The sequence below is a fragment of the Dermacentor albipictus genome, chromosome 4 (assembly GCF_038994185.2).
Source record: "Dermacentor albipictus isolate Rhodes 1998 colony chromosome 4, USDA_Dalb.pri_finalv2, whole genome shotgun sequence".
Classification (NCBI taxonomy): Eukaryota; Metazoa; Arthropoda; class Arachnida; order Ixodida; family Ixodidae; genus Dermacentor; species Dermacentor albipictus.
In genome coordinates, this window is record NC_091824.1 from 153,966,814 (window position 1) to 153,992,634 (window position 25,821).

The 25,821-nt window shown below is 48.0% G+C and overlaps 1 protein-coding gene across 1 annotated transcript in view; it reads left to right on the top strand.

Moving 5' to 3' along the window:
* The first annotated feature begins 1,424 nt into the window (after nt 1–1,424).
* LOC135903789 (uncharacterized) overlaps nt 1,425–25,821 on the top strand; it is a 36,699-nt gene continuing 12,302 nt past the window's right edge. Inside the window, exon 1 of the mRNA XM_065434190.2 lies at nt 1,425–2,366. Coding sequence (XP_065290262.1) covers nt 1,988–2,366 — 379 coding nt within the window. The 5' untranslated portion in view covers nt 1,425–1,987. The remainder of the gene's footprint in view (nt 2,367–25,821) is intronic.

Consider the following 25,821-nt stretch of genomic DNA (forward strand, 5'->3'; position numbering starts at 1 on the left):
ACATCTCAACATCGTGCTTTGCCTAGAAAAGGTGTTTTGGGGCACCAAGATGGTTCATTAGTAAGTTATCCGGTATGTACTGAGAAGCAGTGACAAATGGAGGCGCATATATCCTCCTTTGGGGTAAAATGGGGACGAGGCATTGCACTTAGCCAAAGCCCCTTGAGGAATTTTGTCGGAGAATATGTCGACAAAAATTCTGAAAAGCAAAGCTGTCGTTAGGGTAAATAAAACTCACTAAATTTAGCAACATTCTCGCTAATTTACCGACATTGCTTTCAATACGTGATGGCTCGAGCTATCAATGAAGCAATGAGATATTGGTTAGATACTTAGCGTGGCTGGCATCAGCACTCGGCTGAGGCTTACACCAATTACACCATGCCACGAGCGTTGCAGCGCGGTGGTGAGAATAGCCGGCATCATGGCACTTGGAGACACCGTACACTTGCATTGTAAACGTGACGAAATCGGTATCCTGTCCGGTGTTGGCGTTGCTTCTGATATCGTCGCACTGCCTTTGCACGTATCTCAAGGTTGATTACAGACTGGCAATTGTGTTCTTTCGCTCTCTCCCTCTCTTTTTCTCTGACTCATCAGGTAGCGGTATCGTAACCTGCTTGATGGAATATCTTACGTGGCCGGCCAATATCTTGGCTAAAGATGGCTGGTGAGCAAAGTAAGGTTGCCATGCTCGTAAAAACAGGACGAGCTTAGCTGAAGTGAAATTAACTTGGGAGCGGCAAGAATCACACACCGCACGTTCGCGCGTTGAGCCTCGGCAGTTTGCAAATGTGCATACGCTCGAAAGTACGTCAGGTTGGAACTGTTCTCCCCCCCCCCCCACTCCCCCCAACTCCGGTTTGTGTGGCTGCTTATTCGTTTGTCCGTAATGTGATAATACGAACCATCAGATAGAACACGAGACTACTGCCCCGAAAGATTTTTTTTTTTAATAATGACAGAATTCTACGGAGATGGACTCCTGCAGCCAGTGTTGTGTTATGGTTGATATCAGAAACATTTTTATTATACCCTTGGTATTCATCAATGCATCAAACCGCGTCGTCGTTGTAATTTTTCCTCATTTAACGTCAGTGCGATGCGCGCGTGAATCTAAGGCTGCAAAATGTTAGTGTCCATAATTTGTTGGTCATATCACAGTCGTAAAAATGTGTTAGGCAGTAGCAACTGACTTGATCGCACGGTGCTAAATCTGGCGCAGGGTCTGGGCCAACCACCCAGCACAGAAAACCTCACGTCATGCCTAGCCGACCTCCACGTATTCAGCCACAGCAAGCATTGTTGCGCGCGCGCTGCGGCAAACCGCTGTAGCTGATATTGCAGAAGCGTCTCGGCAGTGCACACAGCTTCACTTTCTCCGACGCTTCCAATTCAAACAGCGTATATCGCCGACTCTCGAAAGCACGCATTTATCGGCCAGGACCCGAACGAGAGCACGGTGCGATCCGTCCGGCTTACCGACCTCTCCCCCCGAATCGAATCGCGCACCAAGGACGACGGAACTGCGATGACAGCGACGTCACTGCTGGATCTCCACCAGAAGCATGGCACGCGCGCGCTTCCTTCTTTCTCGGTCCAGGAGGAGCCAGGGGGGACTCGGTCGCACACGCAGCGGTCCACCGGTGTGACGATTTACATACACGCTCACGGCAGCAGGGCGGCCGCACACACGCACAGGGACGGACGCGGATCTCCTCCTCGCGGCAGGAAGAAACGCGGCGGACGAACCGGAGGAGTCACCCGTCGATGCTCCGGGGTGGAAAAAAAATAAGTTTCTCTTCTCGCGGGGCGGCCCTTATTTCTTTCTCGTCCTTTCCCTCTCTTGCTCAGTGAACTGCCCGGCGGCGGGGAGAAAAAAGAAAATGATTACCGCGGCGCCTGGGAGCAAAGCAGCGGCAGCACCGGACGCCCGTCGCGTAGAAGGGTAGTGTGCGCCGGTGGACGGCTTGGCGCTCGGATACGGATGCGCTTGGCCGGCTGCCGTCGCCGCAGCGACCACCACCGCGCTGGTCGCCGTCACCGTCCTGGCGCGGAACGGCCGGAACTCGAGTGCTCGCCTCGGGGCGGCATTTCGCTGCCCGAAGAGGAGGCCCTGCGCGCGCGCTGGTCCCGGCGGAATATGGGACGAGCGCGCGATCGTCGGTCGCCGATGAGACGGGGCCGCGACGGTGTGGACGCCGGTACGCGCCAACTCTCGCCGCCGCTGTCGCGGTGCCAGCTGATGGCGAGGAGTGCTAAGCTAGGCGGCGCCGATCGTGCGGTGTCCAGATGCGGCGGGCAGCCGCCGCTGGAACGGAGACCCCGCCGGAGATCGCCTCTTGCCGTGGAACGAGGAGACACAGGTGAGAGCACGGACGCCGTCACTGCGGTGACTGTCGACCGCGCATTCCGTTTATATCGTGTTTACTCGCTGTAACGCGTCTTTAGTGAGAACGTGCGCTTTTGGCGGGGAAGGAAAGACCTGTTACCCTGTCTCGCACAAGGCGGTCACCTAAGCCGCACCGGTGTGGTAGTGGGTGCGAAATATCATTATACCAAATTTTATCCTCCCACGGCGAGATTAACATCAAACATCAGGCAACAGAAAGTGAAGCACCTTTCCTTTCCCGATAAGCATGCACCATACACCCACAGTCTGGTAAAAGACACTTGCGCCGCCAAAGACTGAAGGGGGTGCCGGTAATTTCTTATTGCGAGAGTAACTGCGCGTCTTGTACGAAGCGAATTAGAAAGACTTTGCCACTATGTTTTATTGGCCAAAATAAGGTGCATACAGGTAATTACATATATAACGTACTATTCTACGTACATTACACTATTTTTCACATAGTTCCCCACACCGGCTCAGACATTTATGCCATCGCGGCACTAAATTTGATATGCCCCGGTACCATGTTGTCGTCAGTCAGCGACGCACGCGGCCTCCCCAAACGCTCATTGTCCTGCAAGTCATCACGGCCTTTTGCGAATTCACAGCACCACCACTCCACACTTCTCGAGGCAAGACACCTTTCCCCATATGTGGGCTGCATTTCGCTGTGGATTTCGACAGGCGTTCGTCCCTTGCTCCATAGAAAACGAACCACACTTCGTTGCTCGTGCGCCGTGGACGTGTGAAGCACAATCGTCATCTGCCACAACTGACAGCAGTACCGTGCCGCGGAGACAGGGAGGTAAGGCCAGGCCGGTCCAAGAAAGGTCCACCGCTGGGAATGGATATGTTGACTTCGCATTTACAGCCGCAATTTGGCTGGAAAAAAATAGGGGCAAAGACTTCCTGATTCGCCCTCGTATTTAGCAACGTTTTCAAAAAAGCCCGTGCACTCCCTCACCAAGTACTTCGTTCACCCTGCCCGGGCACAAGAGCAGCCAGTGTGCCAACATCGTAAAGGTGAGCGTGCACAATCGAGGAGCAGGAAAACTCTTCCGAATGGAACTGAATAGGGAAGAGGCAATTACTCCTGAAGAATCGCTGTCAGCGCTTCCTTTGTCCCTTGAACGGGGGATACAAAAAGAGGGCTGCGTGGACCCAGAGTGCGAAAGCGCGCCCGTTGAGCAATGCTAGTCTTCTGACGTAGCGCCGGCTGGACGATATGCAATTTCCATTATATGTTTAACGCGAAGCGATAGCGCTCCGAAGGATGTACAGTCACGTGCAATATGAGCGGCAACACTGGTGCCCATGTTCGAAGGGGCTTCAAGACTGTAGGGCTGCGCAGACGTAGGGTGAGTTCCAGAAACAAACACGGCTACAATTAGTGGCACTTATTAAGCCGCTATTTCGCATGTCAGAGCCGCCGCGCAGCCCTGGGGCCCCTTAGACCTCGAACAAAGGTGTTGCAAGTCATATTGCACGCGACTGTACATGCAGTACTACTCATATGTATATTAAAAGTTCAAGCAAGACCCCCTCATCTGGCAGTGCCAGAAAGGTACAGTCAAATTAAACACGTAGGCGCCTCAAATTACGCACTAGTTCTTGGGCCTGTATTATAAGCAGAGTCCACATCCAGAGTCCTCTTGGAACTTTCCTATACAGCGCCAGATCTCTTCTCGGACTGTGTAAGTTTGCGCGAAAGCGCTGACGTAGAGAACTGCTTGCTAATGCATCGATGCTACAAAGTCACCAGTACAGTTGCGACGTTCTTTTTGTAAACACTGCTCGACGGTGAAGTATGCGTACAGCATGCAAATCGAGCCTTAGCGGCTAAGGCGCGAAATGAAGGTAAATGAACGCTCTTCTCGCTGTCCGAAATTTCGCACCAAAGGTGGCTCTGACCGCAGCTACCTGTGACCGCAGCTTCTAAGGTCGCAGTTTTCGATGTCCTCTAGCAACGTAATATCATGTTTTAGTTCCTTTCTTGAAGACGCTCACACAGCTGTCCTGACGAGGTGACATCTACAGGGTGTTTCAGCGAACACTTTCATAAACTTTGAGTAATTGCCTGTGGCAGATAGCGCAATTCTAGTCCGTGAGCTGGTCTACTCGAAGAGGCGGACATTACTTGCACATTAAATTGAAATGCATAATCATCTAATTACCAAAAAGTCACTAATTAAGCTTTTAACTCATTCTAATGACACGTATTACAATTTACAAATTATATCCAGGGAGTTCGCAAGGCGGATCCACTTGGTACGAATTCTCAGAATGACACTAATTACGAGATATTAATTCCCGAACTTTGCGGAGAAGTGCACTGGCGTTCCAGTTACTTCCTTAACAAAACATCGTTTTGTGCATTGAAGCACGAAAGTAAGTGGAACGCCAATGCATTTCTCCGCAAAGTTCGGGAATTAATATTTTGAAGCTGGTGTCATCCTTAGAACTGGTTTCAGGTGAATCAGACTTGCGAACTCTCCGGCTAGAATTTGTAACTAGAAATATGTGTAATTAGGTAATTAAACATCATTAGTGAAGCCCTGTTAATTAGTCGACTATGCATTTCAATTTCTGCGCAAGTAATGTACGCCTCTTCCAGTGGACCAGCTCATGAACTAGAATTGTGCTATCGACCCTGGGAATTTTAATTTTGGAGGGAGGTCTCACGATCCTCCCGGGTTCGTGAACGAGGGGGGCGCTTGAGGCACCCACCGTTAGAGACGCTCCCCAGCGTGGTGGTGGTGAACGATAACTGACCGCGAGCAGCTGTGCTCGTCTGTGTTTATTTGGTGCGGTGACCGATGTTTTACCTCCGAGCCTAGCGGGCCACCAAGCCTGGCGGGCCAACAAATATTATGCCCGAACGGGCGTCACACACTCGTCACAGGAGGAGGGGGAGGAAATATAGAGAGAAGGCAGGGATGTCAAGAAAATTTTAAAAGTGTTCTTTGAAACACCCGGTATGTCTTGGTTCTTTTTTAATGCTAGTTCTTATTAGTTAAATACATATGATAAATGTGTTTATGTAAGCGCCGGCTGTCCCGAAACACTGCTGACAAGCCAACACTGCTTTCAAAGAAGAAAACGAGAGGGAAAAATTACGGAAAAGATACCGAAAAGCCATCACAAAGACATGTAAGCACAATGCGAAAAAGAAAAGTAAGCAATAGCTGAAACTATCTTGAAAGCTGTCCAGCAGTACGCATATATACACACGAATGACATTAGTTTACGAAACTTTATACTAAAAGCATCCTACGTTTCGCGCGAATCTGCAGCTAAGAATCAATATATGCAGCGTTCCCAAGTGGGTCAGATGACTAGAAAACGAGAAGTCGCCACTAGAAAACGACATGCTCTGCATAGAATAGCGTAATCTATAAAGCAATTTAGCCATGACTGGAAAGTGCGTCTGTCTGAATGTGAATAGAACGTGCTCTCGCGGCTGATCTCGTTAAAACACGATTATGCCTTGGTTTTTATTCTTCATATTCTACTGCGTCATTCGTTGTGCTAGCTTATAAAACAGCAAAAGGTTTGAATGGGTCGCACCCGGAGACGCTTCAACATGCCCCTATGTCATGCTGGAGGTCATGCATTCGCGAAATGTCGTGTGGCCAGTTGCAGTTCAGCGAAAATAGAAACAGACGCTAACGACTGCTTTCCTGCCATCGCTATTGACATGCAAGCGATAAAGGAAAAAGCAACTGTCAAAGTGCGGGCGATAAAACACATGTTATACTCACAAATGTCGCTCAGAAAAGCCACCGCGATTACTGCCAACACGTAGAACGGCACTCGACTTATACCTGTCTGACAGCAAATGTTTTTTTTTCTGTGTGTGTGTGTTTTGACGACCCGATCGTGTTTCCCGAAGAACTAGCTCACATAGCGCGCATCTCGACGGGGCTATTACAGCTATTCCTGTCACTCTCCCTGATACATCGAAGCATCCTTCGCGCAGGTGTGCCTCAGGGCAGAGTTTGAACAGTGGATGCCGACTAAGCCGGCTCAAACTGCGAACGCAGCGGATACCGCTAGGCATATGGAGGAAGCAGGAAAACAGAACCCACCGGCGGGATAAAGACGCCCTTCCGTACGTGTCATGCGTATACGTGCATGTATACATACGAACGCGCACCGAAGACCCCGTCGACCCGACTGGACCGGTTCACGTGCGCGTGCCTGTAACACCGATCCCGTCACGTTATATATACGAGAACAGGAACAGGAATGCCCGCACCGTTTCCCTGGGCTTTACTGCGGTAGAAGGAGCGTCCCTTCGATACTTCGTTAGCACAAAGAGCTGGCCGTATTCCGCGGGCTCGCTGCGACAAAGGCGTGGAAATTCGCAGCCGCCATCCTTGCGAGAGATCGGAAACTTTATTTTGTTACAATGACTCGACAGCGTTGTCCCTACAGACAACGTACGCATCATACAAGGAAGTCTTCAAAATGCGACCAAAATCCTCGGCGTGATAGTTCTTCATTCTGTGGTTGATATAGTGTATACCCCTAGGTGCTGAACGCCAAAATTATACGAGAAAACTCCTGCAAGTCGGAAAACAGCACTGCCTTTCTCTACGGCGTTCGAAGTGGCAAATCAATGGGTCAATGCTAATTGAAATTTGTCAACTGTATTTGTTCCAACTAACTTTATTCTGCCGGTGACCTTTCCAGAGTGATAGTTTTTTTTTTTTCAGTTTCGGAGCAGTCGATATACATATGCAGCCGCGCTGCAGCTCTGCTCAGACGTGACCGCAATGTTTAAGAGGCACATGGCTGCTCCTGGTACAGTTAACGCCAACAATGAAGGCCCCTTGAGGTCTCACACGCCGCCAACGCAAACTACAGCAGAACTGCAGTCTAGGCACAACCCTCGCGAATGCACAATGGACACACACGCCCAAGTTCCGATAGCCATCTGGGTATTCAGGACATCACTGTGCGTGTCCTGGGTAACTAAACAGAGCGCAGTTATCTCTAATTCAGCAAGCACTCTACAGCTAAGCTTTGTCAGGATACAGTTAGAAAGAAAAAAAATAAACACGTTAAGCTTCTGTGTAGAGGCACGCCTATGCACTTTTGCGATGGCGTGAATTGAAGGTCCCATACACAGCGTCGTTTACAGCAGGCAAGAACAAGATTCGTTTTGCTCGGGAAGGTTACTCCGCTACTGATTATATCGTTCCATTTTTTTGTCGCGAATAAGTGTGCACAGCTGGTTACTAAATATGCCACGCATAGTGTCTCACCATCACCTCAACGCGCGACTTGTCCTGTCCTAGGTCTGCCATATAGCAAGATGCTCCCCGTTTGCGTCATCTGGATGGAGGGAGGTACAGGTAGATTGATCAATAGACGGGATTTACTATCCCAGAGCAACACTGCCACTGCGAGAGTTGCCAGGTGATGGAGTCTCAGGATTCATTCTTGTGCCGCAAGAACTACACGGGATTCTGCAGCGGCCACCTAAAGCCTGGCGCACGAGCGTTTTTTGCCAGCCGCCTTCATCGGAACGCAGCGGCTGTGCCGGGAATCGAACCCCCTTCATCTCGTGCTCTATATCAGAACGCCATAGCCACAGAGCCACAGCGAGAGGGCCGACAAAGTGTAGAAAAGGAGGTCAATCAGAAATGAACCCGGAGACTGGCGACAACGGGCAAAGAAAGAAAGAAAGAAAGAAAGAAAGAAAGAAAGAAAGAAAGAAAGAAAGAAAGAAAGAAAGAAAGAAAGAAAGAAAGAAAGAAAGAAAGAAAGAAAGAAAGAAAGAAAGAAAGAAAGAAAGAAAGAAAGAAAGAAAGAAAGAAAGAAAGAAAGAAAGAAAGAAAGGCGAGCATAAGGATAGAAAAGGTCACAGTTGAGTGCGCACATGAGCTTTTCACCCACTCGCAAGTAGCCCCATGGGTCGCTGGACTTAAAATGATTAAATGTTATTTCCTGCGCCGCCGCGGACGCACCAAGCTACGCTCATGCGATCTGTCCTTCCGTAAATGGTCTGTCTGTCTGTCGTGTAACTGAACGGCGTTGCGAACCTTTGATTGCTGAACGAAATGCAGTCACACGACACGTACGCCACACTCAATTTAAGTTAATTAATTAAATTATGGGGGTTTACGTGCGAAAACCATGATCCGATTATAATGCACGCCGTAGTCCAGAATAATCTTGATCACCTGGGGTTCTTGAACGTGCACCTAAATCTAAGTACACGGGTGTTTCTTCACGTCGCCCCCATCAAAATTCGGTCGCCATGGCCGGGATTTGATCATCCCGCGACGTCGTGCTTAAAAAGCGCAACACCAAAGCCACTATGCAACCACGGCGGGTCGCTCACTTAACCACGGGCGTCGCAGCGAGTACTATACTTCGTCATTCTAACGAGGAAAGCGTTGGTGAAATGAGCATTCGCAGGTGACACATTACAGCGAGGTCACGTCTGGTGGAACAAGGTAAGAGTTGTAATCGCGCATGTAGTACGCAGACGCACCACAGCTAGCAAAATACGGCAAGTTCCAACTATCTCAACGTGACGTCACGGACAAGAGTGTTGCGCACGCCGTCCGCAAAGGAACCGAAGTGCATCTGGCCTGTCTGTCTGTGTTATCTGCTTATGTTATGGCTCATAGTCACGATTGTCCAAGGATCAAGTGGATAGAGATAACTACCATAAAAATGTTACATCGCTTGCAAATTTGCGAGAAAAGAAAATTCAATGTTACAGATGCAAGAAAATGTGGCTTCTCTGTGTGTTGTGTGTCTGTGCGGTTTTATCTGCTCAACTATACTACGTTAGCGCGTTGCATTTCAACGCCTATGCCAGGCTACTGCAACGTTCGGCAAACTCTATGTTACAGTGTATTTAGAACTGAATTCCACTCCCCTCTGATCTATGCGCACACAGTAAAGTCAGTTACAGCCATGTATTTACTTCATTGTGAGGTCTACACTGGCCGCACAGGAAATGCTCGCCGTTTTGTAAAGAGCTGTGCGCTGAATCTTGCTAGCAGTTGCGCTTCCTGCCAATTCAATTCCCTATAATTCTGCACCTTACGGCGTCAATTCATTTCATTCCTTGATTAATAATACTCGAAAAGTCAACCCAAAGAGAAACCGACGGTTTAATGAGAGCTTAAGAGATTGGCCCAACCGTACGGCCGACTTTCTTCGGACTCCGAGAATGAAAGATGAAAAAACGCGCGCGGTATCAACCAGCAGCACGCTCGATTAAGAATAGTTGATGAGGCCCACTAGAAACTCTGAAGACTCGCTTACGAAAATGCATTGCCTAGACACCCCCTTCCCCCCCCCCCTCAACTCAACTCTTACTTATACCTACGTCTGATCTTGCTCCATCCCATTAGAGTCATTTCTGTAATGAGAGTGAACCTTTTCAACATTTCTTTTCAAGATGTCGTCAATTTATACTTCAAAGATAAATATTAGTGGAGGATCTCTTTCGAAAGCTTGATTCTTCCGTTGATCCTTTCAATTAGTGCTAGCGCACCGGGTTTCTTCCATAAGAGTATTTGTGATGCCATTTTATGTTTCTCGAGCGAGATCAGAAGAATTGCAAGATAGACTTTCTCCTGTGTGTTATTACAGTTCGTAATATTTCTTTTATTAATATTATTCAGTGCACACCTGTATACGGTAAATGTTAAGCACCATTTTTTTTAAATTTTGTTCAGTCGCATATTTCTGAAAATTCTTTTCATATTCTTCACCCCCCCTTACCGTCCTAGTCTTGCTCGATCCCCCAAAGTGAGTTGCTGCCACTGCACTGAGAAACAGCCAGTCAAATAACTGCAGGCTGTTTGCTGCGCGCCTTGTTAACCCCTGTGTCCCGGATGGTAGTCAGAAGCCCCTTTTCGGTTGCCAGTGCGCAATTAATCAAGACAGGAACAGGGAAAAAGAAGGAACTCACTAAATTAATGAACGAAAGAGGTTCCCCACCACGGCGTTGCACAAAGAAGCGCTAAATAATTGCACTATTCGAAATGCGGAATTGTGTGAAGCGTTACGTAGATCTTTACTTATTAATTTGTGCTTGTGCGTACGATCTCTTCGGAGAATACCGCAGGGAGGTCGAGTAAAGTGCAAGAACTTACGCACACGAACGTTCCACATATCTCTACTAAATAAGCAGAAAAGTAGAAATCAGCACAACTAACAGAACTTTGAGACGTTATGGTATGGCATAGGCGGGACGAGATGGGATGAGACATAAGTAGTTCAATAGGCAAGAATGGCCTCACTGTTATGCCACAAACCCGCCCTATCAGAACAGAATAGTCTAACAGGAATAGGCTAACTACAGCCCGTCCAGACCTGTGCTCTGAAGGAAGAGAATTCATTGTAAAACTACCTCGTCAAAAATTGTACACAACCACTGGTGAAACACGCGTGTTCTCGCCCGGAATACATCACCCCTCCTCCCTTATACTTAAGCACAACGAAACGTTGGAAGGCCTATACATTAACGGGCTCGAGGACACCCTCTTTCAGGAAAATGTGTTGCACTGCAGCCCATTCGCGTGCATTTCATGCACGCTGTGAGTACGTATACGCAACTACTAATTCTGCCGCCCAATATACGAGGTTGTTGTTGCTCCATCGACGTTGTCGAAGGTATGCCGGGGAAGCTCTGCTCGTGCAAGGCACCCGCTTCCGCAGGAATTCGCGATCGTGACAAAGACATAGCGCTTTCTCCCGAACGGAACCAGCCCGACGGCGAACGACTGGTATGCGGTTCCCCAAGCCACCAATTTGCGGCTCATCTCGTGTGCACGTGCACCACACGAGCGTGAAGCCGCGTGCTTGGCCAAGGGCGCGAAGGAGGTATTACGTGACGCGCGCAATTGGGTCAAAACCGCGCGTTTATGCTTTCGCCCTTTTCCCGCCGATTTTGCGCGAGTTACCTAGTGTCCGCGCGGCGACCCGATCACCGCGCAACTTCGAACGCAACGCGGGGCAAGCCTCGTGGAAGGGCACCGTGTCAGTGTTACGCCTGAATCGACGTCGACCCGGCGTCCTTCGCGGGACCTGAACTTGCACTTTCTCCCGAAAGAATGTCTCTCGCGCGCCGGACCAAACGAGGCGTGCACGCGATTTGGCGCTCTTTCTTCGCCCGCTTGGTATAAGCGCGCACTGTGTGTATGCTAGCGCCGCGGAGGCGCCACGTGACCGGGCGAAGCGCAACGCCGCTTTTCATAATCCCGAACCCTGAGCGCCGGCACTGCTCGTCGGCGTTGATGTATGTGTGCGGGCTCGCGAAGCGCGATGGCTGAACGCCACGAGCGCAATTTTATGCGGGAACGCCGCGGTGTGGCGCGCGAACCGTGAAACGCTGGTCAGGGACAAAGCCATCGTGTGACGGAGATCGGTGGAGCACGAGTAAATGCCAATCCCTCTCGCGTCCGCTCCGAGATCACTTAACGTGGAGAGAACTCTGCACTCTCGAACAGAGGATGCTTTTTGAGTGCTCCCTCCCCCTTTCGGGAGTTGTGGTGCTGGATGCGCCTCGTTGTTTTCAAATTCGCCCCAAGAAGGTCTCACTAACACGCTATATTATAAACAAGATTAGTTTATAGTGATTACTTTATAGCTTTCTTAAGATGTCATCCGGAAAACAACAAAAAACAAGAGACACGCTCACGGCACGGCATCGCAACGACTCGAAAAACGACGGGATGCAAACCGAGCCTCTCTCTCTCTCTCTCTCTCTCTCTCTCTCTCTCTCTCTCTCTCTCTCTCTCTCTCTTTCTATCTATCTATCTATGTATCTATCTATCTATCTATCTATCTATCTATCTATCTATCTATCTATCTATCTATCTATCTATCTATCTATCTATCTATCTATCTATCTATCTGTCTGTCTGTCTCTCGCTCTCTCTCCTTTTCTTTTTTTCTTAAACAATAACAACGCCCATAGCAAGCCATCCACAGATAATCTATTCTTGCTCCCCTGTCTCTGTTTTTTGTGAAGCTCGAGCTGTTGCACTCCGAAACCAATGTCCCTCCCAGACAGAAAAAAAAAAAATTCCGCTTGGTCAACTTGCCTGTAGGTAACAATCGCCTCATCTTGTTTTCCTCCTTGTCATTGCTCTGTGGCGTTCTATAGAATCAAAGAGCTCAGTCTTCTTCCCAGCACGAGCTTCGCCTAGTGTTCGCGAAACTTGCCAACAGAATTTAGCTTGTTGAAAGCTGATAGCTACAAGCAAGGCAAAACACCTGTAATTAACTTACTAATGACCATACACACTCATTAGCCATACCAGATACTCGAACCGCAACCTTCTCATTGATACATCCCACATACACATGCATCTAGTCGTTTAAGTTCAACGAACCACCTGACGCCCTTGGTTTGATCTAATTATCCCATTCCTGATTAGCACACTCACAATTACAATGTACGCGTCAGTACATTTCTCTAAGACACTTACCAAGTTAGAACACAATCTGCTTATCGGCACAACACACATGCACACACATTCATTCGTTTAAGCACAATTAACCACCCCAACATGCCCATTGACTTCAATCTTGTTAGCCCATTCTTAATTACCGTACTCATAATTACCATGCACACAAAACATTTCTCGAAGACACCTTACTAAGTCAAAGACTACAGAGCATTTTCTGCGACACCCTCTAACATGCTTGAACCAACGAGCCTTCGTCGTCGTTTCGCATTCCGAAGGTCATGGGTTCGATTTTCACCTAAACTCCGATTTTCTTTTCAGCTCAATTACTTTCCTTTGGTTACAGGAACCTCCCTGAGAAATTTGGCGTCAATGCGAACATTCTTTGGCCTGTTAACAAAATTTTCTTAAGGCGAAAGCCTAAGGTGGCTTTGGGTCGAAAATTTGACCGTCCGGCGTTATGGCACCAAAATTCAGTGGCACCCAAATTGGTAGCCAAACCCTCAACCTTTGGTGGAAATCGAACCCGCTACATTTGGTGTGGATTACGGCAAAATTAACTCACAGTTTATTAGGGCACTCGAACTCACGACCTTTAGTGGAAATCTAACCCACGTAATAAGAAGCAGCAACACATTCGAATGACGGTGTCAAGTAATTTAATGAATGTCTCGTGGGCGCGCAGGCCTTCGCCTTCATCCTCTTAAACGTACGCTAAAGTGACTGTCAATTTTTTTTTATTCTTCGGTTCCATCGCGAGTTTTTGCTCACGGCCAACGCACGGCCAACGCACGGTTAACGCACGAGCACAGCCGACGGTGTCGAAATCTTTACGCAACGGGACCCTTAAAGACATCGCTTTAAAACGAGAATAATCACTAATAATCATGCGCATCTCAACTCTCGTCTCGCTTGCAACCTAATGACTCACTCATAACTGTTGCTTATGGTTCAGCAGCACTTTGTCGTCCTTTTGCATTGCTCAACATACTTGGAGACCATTAACGCGAAGCGTTAACGACGTACCAGGGAAGGCGAAAGAATAAAAATAAACTAGATCACTGAGCCAACGTAAACGTTCCGTGGTTCATAAAAGCTATTGTAACAAACTTTATAAATGGGAGTAGAAGATGAAGCATGCTCCGTAAACTACAGGCCTGATTACATTGCGGATTTGTCTAACACCACGCTCAACGTTGCATCTACTGAGTGCTTCATCTATCAACCCTCCGAAAGTTCGCGGTGTATTAAAAACTTCACTGTTTATATGGTGCTGCCACGTGACTCTCACTGAGAGTGAGAGTCTCACACTTGCAACAGCGAACAATCGAAAAATCATTGTGTCCTACCCGAAATGTAAACGCGCGAATGCGAAATGGTTCCGCCAACGCTCGTGGAAAGCTTTCGTCCCACTTTGGTGTTTCGTGTTCAACGGCGTCTTTCCGCGTTCACCCTTTTTATCGAGCTCTTTAAACGCGCACTCAGTGAGCTTGACGGTGTTCCCACAGTGTTTCCTGTATGCGACATTTATTTTCTGGTTCCTTTAATAAGGGCAGGACTTTTCGGGAGTACATCATTGCTAAAAGGCAGTAGCTAGGTCAGCGCCGCAGAAGATAATTGAGCGAAGCAGCATCACAATCGTCAGCCGGCCATCGTGAAACGCACGCATCGAGCCTTCTCAACGCTCCACGGCTCAAGCACGAGTACCCCATATGTCGTGTTCATGCATCTCACGCGAGACTCTCATTCAGCGCTCGTGCTCCCGGCAATTAAATCTGCGCCACGACCCGAGACGCCAACACGCGAATGGCAAAATGATTCCGCCTAGACGTTCGCTGAAAGCACGACTTCGGCGTTCGTGTTCAACAGCGCCTTTCCGTGCAGCATCCTTCCACGAGAGACACGTGTGTTCCCTATTAATGCCAAGACAGGGCTTCGCTGCGCTGCAGCAATATCATGTACTATCGTTCTGTGTGCTTTATGACACCACAAGAATGCAGTGCACAAGCCCAGCGGGCGAAAAGGATGCAGCGATGCAGCAGAAGTCATGGATAAAGAACTAGTCCAATTTTTTTATGTCGTGTATCGTGCTCTCTTTTCTCGCTCTCCATTTTTATTTTTATTTTATTTTTCAGTGTAGAATTCTTTGAAAATATGAACGTTTTTAAGAGGGTTGAATGGACTCCGGGAGCTAAGCGTCAACGACAGAAGTTCTTCAGAGCTTCTCTCATTCTTGATTTCAAGTCGACTATTAAAGTTTACTTATTTCGCCAACCTCATTATGAGCGGATCTTGTAGGCGCTTGAGTAGCGGTGTGCGAGTGCGCATCATCGCGGGCTTTTGTTTTTTCTTGGAAAAAAACAACCAGACCCACTTCAGCACGATTTAGATGCTTTATTCGGAGGTTATTTAAGGTGCCCTACAACTTTGTAATTTATATGTTTGCGATTCAAGCAATAATTAAGAAGTTCACTAATCAAAAGTAATTAACTATGCAATACCTCGTGATTACAAAAATAATGGCTGTAAGTAAATATGACTACGGCTACTATACAGTCGGTACACCCGCCGTGGTTGCTCAGTGGCTATGGTGTTAGGCTGCTGAGCACGAGGTCGCGGGATCGAATCCCGGCCACGGCGGCCGCATTTCGATGGGGGCGAAATGCGAAAACACCCGTGTACTTAGATTTAGGTGCACGTTAAAGAACCCCAGGTGGTCAAAATTTCCGGAGTCCCCCACTACGGCGTGCCTCATAATCAGAAAGCGTAAAACCACGTAACGTTTACGTTGGCACAGTTTACGTTGGCACGTAAGACCCCATATATTATTATTATACAGTCGGTTCGATTTCTCTAGAGCTCTTGGGTATCTTTAAAATCCTGGTCCAAGTTAGCTGAGGCAGCCTGTATAAATGCAACGTTGTAAATAATTGAAACCCTCCTTTTTCTCCGTATTTTGGTTTTTCATATACGAGGCTCGAAGATTGTTTCTCGTGTGTCTTCAGTGAACTAAACAAGGCACTTTGTTCATATTTGGGGAAAGTTAGGGGTGCGGTATGGGCAATGTGTAGGCAACGTTTCAAGTAGGTGGGTTAAATGATCGCCTTCTTACAATAGGTTACGTATGCAAGTGCTGAAGAGCATTATCAGCGTGTTTTAGGATCGGCGTACACCTCTGCCCTGACATAACTACAATCACAACCGAGGACCAATTTGGCGAACATAGAGGAAACACTACGTCAAGTTTGCGTGCGATGTTAAATGCGTGTTGATCAAACACAGCTCTTGCAAAAATAAAAATAGAATCTTAAGCAAGCGTTCGAAAGTGTCGAGCTGCCGTTACCAGCTACGTTTCCCGAATTTTCAAGCGAGCTCTGCATTTCCCAAACTTTATACTTAGAAGGAATGGCTGCAGCTTAACTGCAATGTGCCGCGAAGTTTTAACGTTTCTGGCTTATTTACAAGCATTACGAATAATCATGAACCACCGTTTTTGGGGGGCTTTTTATGCGTGATACGTATATTGGATTCGCCTGGTGTGCTCAGTGAACTAAACGAGGCAGCTTCTCTATGTTTCGTGACAGTAAGAACGAGGTAATAGGTGGTGTGTAAGCAAAGTTAAACGTGGGTGGGTAATTGTGGCTTTGGTAATAAATTACGAATGCAAGCACTCTAAAGCATTATTAGTGTGTCTAATGAACAGGACATAATTTAGCCCGTTGCCCTGGCAGAACTACAAATACCACCGAGATCAAATTTAGCAAATATTAGTGGAACGCTACGAAAAATCTCTGTGCGAAAGTAAGGTAAATGAGTTGGATCAAACACAGCTTTTGTAAAAAAAAATGTCTTAATCAAGTTTAAGAACATATGATACGGTCGCTATCAGCTCCTTCCCATTGCCCCGACATAGCTGTAAGTTATAACATGTTTGTATTTCGTGGAACGTGGAGGAGTGGTCAAGGTAAGTGCGATGTCTGACAATTTTTTTACGATACTAGCCCATCTAGAAGCGTTGCAAATAGTTACAGAATCCTCGATCGTCCCCTTCACCCCCAACCTTTTCTTTTTTTGTCTTAACATGTTCGTAGTTGGTTTGTCCGGCGCCCTTGGTGAACTAATCAAGGCGCTTTGGGTATATTTACCGAAAATAAGGGACGCTTTATAGGTAATGTGTAGGCTAATTTCAGAGTGAGGGGACAAATCACATTTGCAGCAAATTACGCATGCAAGTGATCCGGAGCATTATCAATGTGTTTTACGAATAAAGCAGAATTTATCTTGGTGCTTTAGGAGAACTGGGAACGAAACAGAAATAAAATCTAGCAAATATAGGAGAGGACGGGGGACGGAGGAGAAGGGGGGGGGAGGGGGGGGCTTTATGCTTTGGTGAATTAAAGCCTATGTTGATGTATTACGGGTTTTTAAAAATTCCTAATAATAAGTGCTCGAAAGCCTTACATGCAGGTAATGTTTCAGAAAGAGCCAAAATATACCGGCAACCTTTTATGTGTACTTGCAGGAAACAAACTCTTATTTGCACTGCTCGAAGAAAACAACTTTGCTGGAAATTGTTTCGTAATTCTGCAAGGTCGCAAACATCTGCTGAAGTTTTCTTTTTTTCTTTCTTTCATGTGAATAGAGCAAGTCTTTTTTGTTGATTGTACTTTGTTGCGTTAACATCGACAATACTATTGCCTGGCGATAAATTTGTGCTATAGACTTGTACATCAGGTAGTATTCTTTGCTGAATTATTAACTTCTGCCAGGCATTCATTACCTTTTGTCACTGTATCATCTTAAAATTTTATATCATTTCCGGAAATATATTAAAATAATGTTTTGAAGCGCCATGGTTCACCATGTGTTATAGATAATCGTTTATATGGCTGGTAATTACAAGATTACCTGATAAACGCACTTGCAGGCTTTCTTCTTATTGCAATAGTAATTCACAATATATATATATATATATATATATATATATATATATATATATAGAGAGAGAGAGAGAGAGAGAGAGAGAGAGAGAGAGAGTCGGATGGTTTGCAGTTAGCCCCCCAATCGAGAAAGATTTGGTACGCCACTGTCCAGACTTCAACTCGCACTCTCTTGCTCGGCCAGTCGTCTTCACTTTCCCACGACGCCGGTTCGATCGGCATTCCTCCGTGTGTTTACAGTGGCCAGTGACAGACTCGAAGTAAAAATAAAAGGGAGGGAGGAATCCCGTCTGCGAGAAACGGCGAAACTGAAGCCCCTTTCCGAAGCAGAACACGCACAGCAGTGAGCACTGCTGTGCACGTAGACAGCTCGACGAACGATAAGGACGAACGATCGAATCCGGCTTAGGTCTAATGTTTATGTATACACACATACGGGTTGTCCAGCAGCTGGCCAAATACCGCACAGGCAAGGCAGGATTAACGAGATGACTGCACGCACTGCGCCGTGTGTGTACACCGACCGCGGCACTGTGAACGGCCGTTTGCGCGTGTCCAGAGGGGATGGCGACCCCAGCCTTGACATCGGCTGGACGCCCTAACGAGAAGAAAAAGGCACGTGCAGGCTTGCCAGGAAAGCCTCGTGTGAGCACCACGGGGCTTTCCATTCCAGTTCGGGGCGCACGTTTGAACGCGCCAGGATGATCTTTTCTGTCAGCTCGGTACTCCGCGAAAGCGAAACGAAAATGCGTTGGTGCTTGTTTAATTAGCCTTCTTGCATATCTTCCTCACTCGATTCACGATGCTTGCTGCAGCACACGTACGTACAGTGCTTATACGAGGCCGTAGGTATAAGCGCTCGCTTTAAAAGTTCCCCGACGCAACACGACAGCCGATCATTCAAGAACTGCTAAGCGTGATCCTTGGCCCCAAAACGGTACACGTATTCACACGGTTCGTACGGTACCACTGTTCCTGAGAAGAGATGCCGATCAATCTTCATATTGTTCATATTATTGAAGGCAGCCGGACGATGCAAGTAGCTCCTTCTAACGAAAGGATTTGTGTATGAAGTCCGAGAACTGTGTGTAATTTGTTCCCTTTATAGGTACTTATTTTTCCTTATCAGGATGAAAATATTCTTTTGAAGTTATGCTACGTTTATCTTGAGAAGGTACGCACACTACCTTAGCTATGAGTGACGAACGCGCTCAGGAAGACTCTGAGAGTAACGGTAGCCAGTCATTCATAAACATCTATAGGTATTATTAGCGCCATCGCGTAATCGACAGCGGCCTATGGGTGACTCCAATTTGTCATTCGTAAACGAGCTGCTTCTGCATGTCACCAAATACATGTTGCGTTTGTTTCCTTTGGCCGGAGACCTTGTACGACAGTTGCAATAGTTATATATATATATATATATATATATATATATATATATATATATATATATATATATATATATATATATATATATATATATATATATATATATGGTTGCTTAGTGGTTGTGGTGTTGGGCTGCTGAGCACGAGGTCGCGGGATCGAATCCCGGCCACGGCCACATATTGATATGGGCGAAATGCGAAAACACCCGTGCACTTAGATTTAGGGGCACGTTGAAGAACCCCAGGTGATCGAAATTTCCGGAGTACCCCACTAGCCTCATAATCAGAAAGTGGTTGTGGCCCGTAAAACCCCATATTTAGTTGTTGTTTTTTTCACGAAACACATCAAATCTTATTTAAGTTGCGAGCACGCCTCCAGCAGACCGTCGGTTTACTTTTTTCTTTTTTCCGCGCCTCGGTCATTCAAAAGCTCTAAGCAGAGCGCGTTTTCATTCTTGAATTTGGAATTAGAGATCGGATGCCAAAAGTTCCGCGCACTCGCCATCACACGCGCGCACACACAACTTCCATCTCCTAATTACAGATACGCACGCAAGCCCAAGTCTAGGCATGCTGACAACTTAAAAATACTGAATTTCGCGGTAAGAAAAATAACACAAATGATAAGCTGGCAACGAAACCCAGGAGAAGCAGCGGCTGCGGTATGCTGAGAGATGACAGCGTTGGCTACGGAACGCCGGCGTAAACAAGACGCAGATATTTTTTTTTAATCTCTTTCCTTTTAGAAGTGCAAGGTTAGCAGAAACGTCTGACCGCGATGTCCCTGAAGGCAGCCAGGCAGTCCCGACGCATCACTATTGGCACGCCGCTAAGTAAGTTTCGCAAGCGGCTGCCTGTCCAGTGGTGTTTATTATACTGCGCGTTGACCGATTCTTTCGCCACTCGAAGCTGGCATGCAAACCTGCGAAGGCATAAAACGCGTGAAACTACACGCACGACGTGCGAGGGCCCTCGTAAAGTCCGCGCGCGATCTATAACGACCGTAAAAATATTGCAACGCTCGTTTTACTGCACGAACTTAATCCCTACTGGAAGCAAGAGTCTGCCATGGCCCCGCGTATGGCCGTGCCCACATCGCCCTGGCATCCCATCAACCACCCCCGCTTACCGCCACGAAGAAGCCATATTTGCATATCGTCCAAACGGCCAGCACGACCATGGCAGGGAAGCGCGCGCTTGGTGTCAAAAGCCACATAAGCCCCGTGCGGACGACTGGTTGAACGCGAAAGACAGCGGTCACCGCAAATAAATTTACTCTTTAATTAATACAGTACAGTCACCATCAGGCTCATTCTGAACAAACAAGACAGATACCTATTGCAGCTCATTTCTAACAAACGCAAGTTGTAAGGAGAACACATCGAAGGCGCTGCATGGAAGACACATTATGCTATTGCGCCTTCCAGAGCACCGCAACCAGAAATCTTCAGCAACGTCGCTAGAATAAGCGAAAAGGAGCTTAAGGCGTGCTCGAGTTGAGTATGAAAGAGGCCGTTCAGTCAGTATTTCTGTGTAAGCCAATGATCAGACTTCAAATTTCACCTCCGGCAGGAGCCACGAAAATGGACATCCTATATTGTTCTTCAGAAGAACTTGTAGGGTGAGCACACTGCTATGTCATTTGGTGCATATATCCGTATCTGAAAAGTGATGACTGTGCCGCTGTTGCGCAGTGGCTGAGCACGCGGTCTTAGGTTCGATCCCCGGACACGGCTGTCGCATTTCCATGGGAGCGAAATGCATGAACATTCGTGTACTGTGCACTGGGTGCACATTGAAGAGCGCCATTGTGGTAGAAATTAATCCGAAGTCCCTCACTACGATGTTTCCCATATATCATATGTTGCTTTAAGGCGTTAAACCAGCACCTTCTTGACAAGTTTAGGAGGTGTTGGTTAAACCCAATCATCCAATTCCATTAAATTGCGCAAATAAATACGGATACCAGGTAGCGTACGAAAGTTGTGCTATAAGAACGTTCGCATAACTTTCGAGATAATGTACATACTGTCGACGGCGTCTTGTTTGTGCATGCTTTACTCATCTTGATTGCAACGACGTAAGAGACGAAACCTGGTAGAGTGCTAAGACTCAGGAGTTGTGGCTTTTCTGCCGACTCCCGCACCGAGGTAGGAAATATAAACAGCGTGACGATTACCTAATGTAACCACGACAAATTATTCCGGTTTCCAGCGCGCGAAAGCGCTCTCCGCAAATTTGGCGCGCCAGGACACTACAGGTACCGCGCACACTTCAGGAACGCGACGGACAAGGCGATCAACGGCCGTTCTGCCGTCTCTGGGAAGCCTCTGCACGGCCGCGGGGCAGAGAGGCTCGTTCCATCCTCCTCCCGTCCAAGGACGGCTCTCTTTCGTGCGACCGACCTCGTTGCCTGTCTTCGTCGCCGCGCCGTCGACGACTGCGCGGCCTGTGCCGGCCGTGTGCCGCCACGGCGGTTACGTGCGCGAAATGCGAATGCGTCAACGAGACTGCACGCGGAAAGTCCCGTTAGATGACCGTGGCCGCTCCCCGCCTTCTTCCTCAACTGCCTCTCACTCTCAACGCCCCGGGGCGCGCGCTCGACGGCCCCGCCGTAAAACGTTGCGTTGTAACCGGGCTTCGCATAATTGCGTGCAACACTTTTCGCGGCTGGTACAGAGCCCGCGGAAGAGAGGGGGCCGCCCTTTACTCACCATCACAGGAGAGCAGACAGAGGAGTTGCTGCAATCGTGGCGGTTCTGCGGCAATTCTTTCCGTCTGCGAAGCGGTTTGTTTCGTTACTCAACAACAGTCTTGAAATCGGGATGTATGCAGACAGAAAACTACGCTCAGCCACTCTGTTTCAATTAGTGCTGAATCGTAATGGGTTACGCAATCAACAACGAAAACGAGAGGAAGGCCAAAAGAGAAAACTACAGTAGCGACGCGAATGTGAGCACGCAACAGTGGTGAAATACCGGGCCGACCCAGCGTTTTCCGCAGCAGCAACAGCTTATACAGGGTGTCCCAGCTTACTTTAGCCAGTTTAAAAATATGCGAATGCCACGTAGCTGGACAGAACCAAGGTAATGGTGTTTGACGTCGCTTCGAGATACTCACATTATTTTTTTTTCATTCTGCCTAATTAGATCATTAGTCTTAATTAATTAATGAACTTCTCAAATATTATAATTAGATTAAAAGTGTCAGGGTGAAAATTTTAGAGGCATACGAAAACAACCCATACAGCTTTCTGTAGCTCAATACGTGCCAAAGGTGTTTTTCCGAGCGTGAAAGAAGCGCGCGAATATAAACTGCTCGAGCGGCCAGTCGCGCGGCAATGCTGCGTGTTTTGGTTTCCAGCTCCCGTCCTAGACAGGTCAGAAAACGCCAAGAAACTTTACGTTTCCTATGCGTCGTTACGTCATATGTGCATTCGACGCGTTTTGCTCGAAAGCATGAAAAGAGCCTACAGAATGAAACCCTTTCTTCTGCATGATATCGCTGGAACGCTCTTCCGTTCGGATCTAAAAAAAATTATTGCTCTCTCTCTCTCTCTCTCTCTCTCTCTCTCTCTCTCTCTCTCTCTCTCTCTCTCGCTCTCTCTCGCTTTTAAGGCTGTCTATAACGCAAATATTTAAAGCAGCTCCGTCCGAGGGTGAGCCAATGTTTTTGATAATTTGGCCCTTTGCTTTGTTTGACGAAAAATCCGCAGCTTAGCCCGAAAGGCGAAGCGTTGATAGCGGTTGCAAATTATTTGACGAAGTAAGGTCCGTAGCTTTATCAGACGTATAAATATGCAGCAAACATTCGCTTATTTATTAAATTAGCAGACATGGTGTCACGCGCGCACAAGCAAACGTGAACACATCTTACTCGATGGCCGCGAACACTCTCTCTGACAACGCTGTCGTGATGAAGAGAGCGAAGAGAGGGGAGCGAGCGCTTCTGCTACCTCTCCCTTCCACGCGTCTCCGAAAGTCGAGATTACGCGACCTCCAGCATAGGCACGGAAAGACAACGCACATGCTTCCATCAGCCATCTCGGCTCGGCTAACTTCGCACCCAGCGGACATTACCTCCAAGATAGGATGCGGGCGGCGCACGCCCTGGCTAGAAGAGGAAAGACGTACGCTCTTGATCACGGTACTGCGCGCTCATCTCCCCCCTCTCCCCACCCCCACCTTGAGAATAATTCGTCACGTGACCTGCTACATTTGGTGCGCATCAATCCACTATCCTTCGAGGCTCCCCCCTCGCGCGATTCCCCTCGCACCAACAGCATATGGCGTGCGAGGCGCGACAAGATCTTATCGCACTTGGACTTTACACGGAAGTCAGCGGCTCGGCAACGACGGCAAAAGTTCGCCTGGAGTGTCCACATTGTCGCAATATTAAAGTGCTGCAATGACGTACACGTTTTTTCTTAGTGCAATGTATCTTATCTTGAAGACATCTTGAAAGCAACGAAATACTTTTCTCACTATGTTGTACTACAGTCAGACACTTCTGCAATATGGGTTTTTAGTACTCTACTGGGTAACCTTTTCGTCTAGTATTTAGTACCTTATCTTGAATACTTTCGTTGAGCATTTCTTTTTTTCATGTCTGGACACGATCCACGTTAGGGTGAGCCTGTAATTCTGTCTTCAGAGCGCCCAACTGTGAGAAACAAGGTGCTTCCACAAACTCGACGAGTTCCACGGTCGCGTGCATTCGTGACCGCGTTGTACATAAGAGCGCTCGCTCGAGTTTCGGACAGTGTGAGAGCTCAGGGGAATCTCTGCGAGCACGCGCGAGTGCGCACAGGGGTCAGCAGCAGCAGCAGCAGCGCGACTCGAGTCCCGACGCACAAGCGCGACCCGTGGGCGCGCCGCACGCAACTATACGGAGGCACGCCACCGGGGTTCCGCTGGCAAACCGCACGCCAAGCACGCACTCTGTGACGAGATGTTCGCCAACCGACGGCAGTATGTGTATACAAGCTCGCACGAGGCAGCGGTGCGGACGCTTATGTGAATCAAAAAGAGTCCGGCGCCGTCTCCTTTTTATTTGTTTTCTTCCTCTTTCCCTTCCTTTGGGCACGTGAATACAGAGACTCGAGCGTGGCTCCGCATCCGTGCGTAGGAATACTTAAGCAAGTGTCAGAAGAAAAGGGTCGCAAGAACTGTATACCGTATTTGCTCGTGTAAGGACCGCACTACACCCGCTCCGAAGCTTCCAAGATTTATGGAGCGCTCTATAGACGCACCAGCCCGCGTACGAAAGTGGGCTAACCTTTAAAGACACTGACAGCGATAGCCGCGAAAAACATTTCTCATAGTGAGTGACTAATGATTGCATAAGCCGCCACTGTTTCGGTCCTTGTCTGCGACGACCCCTTTCTTATAGGTGGTATAGTCAACCGCACGTTAAAGAACATCATGTCGTCAAAATTAATCGAGAGCTCACCACAATGCGGCATCTCTAGAGCATGGTGGGAGCGTTGCAGCAGGAGGGTTAGTCTGGCGTCTTTTGCTCGCACATGTTCCGCCTGTTAATACGGGTGCCGAAGGAACGCGAACCGACGTAAAGCTCTTTTCCTGCTTACTCCGGGTGTCATCGAGGAACCCTATACGTCTTGAAAGCTCGCGTGTGGAAGAGCTCTCTTCTCTCATAACCCTCTCATAGCCCATATATTGCTTTGGGATGTTGAGCACCCTCGTACAATTCAATCAGCGGTTGTACGTATTTCTACGCACAGCCTTCGTCAAAAGTATACGGGCCACCATGTGCTTTCACCATATATGTCGTTCGGCTGTGTGGTGCGGTTGCCGAGGCACTCCTGACACTCTAGACGTATTGACGGCAAGAACGCGATACTGTTTCATTGCTATTATTTTTATATTGTTGTTGCATTTTAATTCCGCAGAGCGTTGGAACGTATGATATAACACAAGAAATCCTTTAAAATTCCTGTAGGGATCTTTAAAGCCAGAAGGTCGCAGGAAACAGAGCCCATGTACCTTTGTCAAAGAATGTATACGTATAGCGTTCGCGAAGCTGTATACGCAGTTTCAGCTGGTCTCCATGCGCCTGACACACCGTCAAGATATCGAAATGTGCGGGCCTTACACGAGTAAATGCGGTACGCAGTAAAAGGAATAAGAGCCCGCAACGTTTACAGAATGACGGCCGCCAAGGAGGAAGGGGTAATCCAGGCTGCGTGCAACGACTGAGGTAGATCAAGAGCGAGAGATACGAAAGTCCGAGCCACACGCAAGACGAAAGCGAAAACAAAGGGCGAAAAAGAAAAAGCGGTAAGAAACGAGAACGTCGCCAGGCGTGCCGCTAAGCAAACAGGGACAAACCAGCCAGTCTGGCATCGGCGAGAATGTAAGCAGTGCGCACGTCTCCGAAGAACGGAAATGCCAGCGAGCGTTTACACTGCGTCCGGAATCCGCAAATGAGAAAGCGCACGTGTCATCGTGGTCACCGTGGCGAGGTCCGGCAGTGCCGTGCGAAGTCGTTGCACAGGGTATATGAAAGTGCAAGGAGCTGAAGGAACGAAGACGAGAAACGCGAGTCACAAACACGCTAAGCACGGCCCGTTCTTTCTTTTTTCTTTAGCTTTTTGGATTTCTTGTTGGTCAGTGGCCGGCTTGCACGAAGCA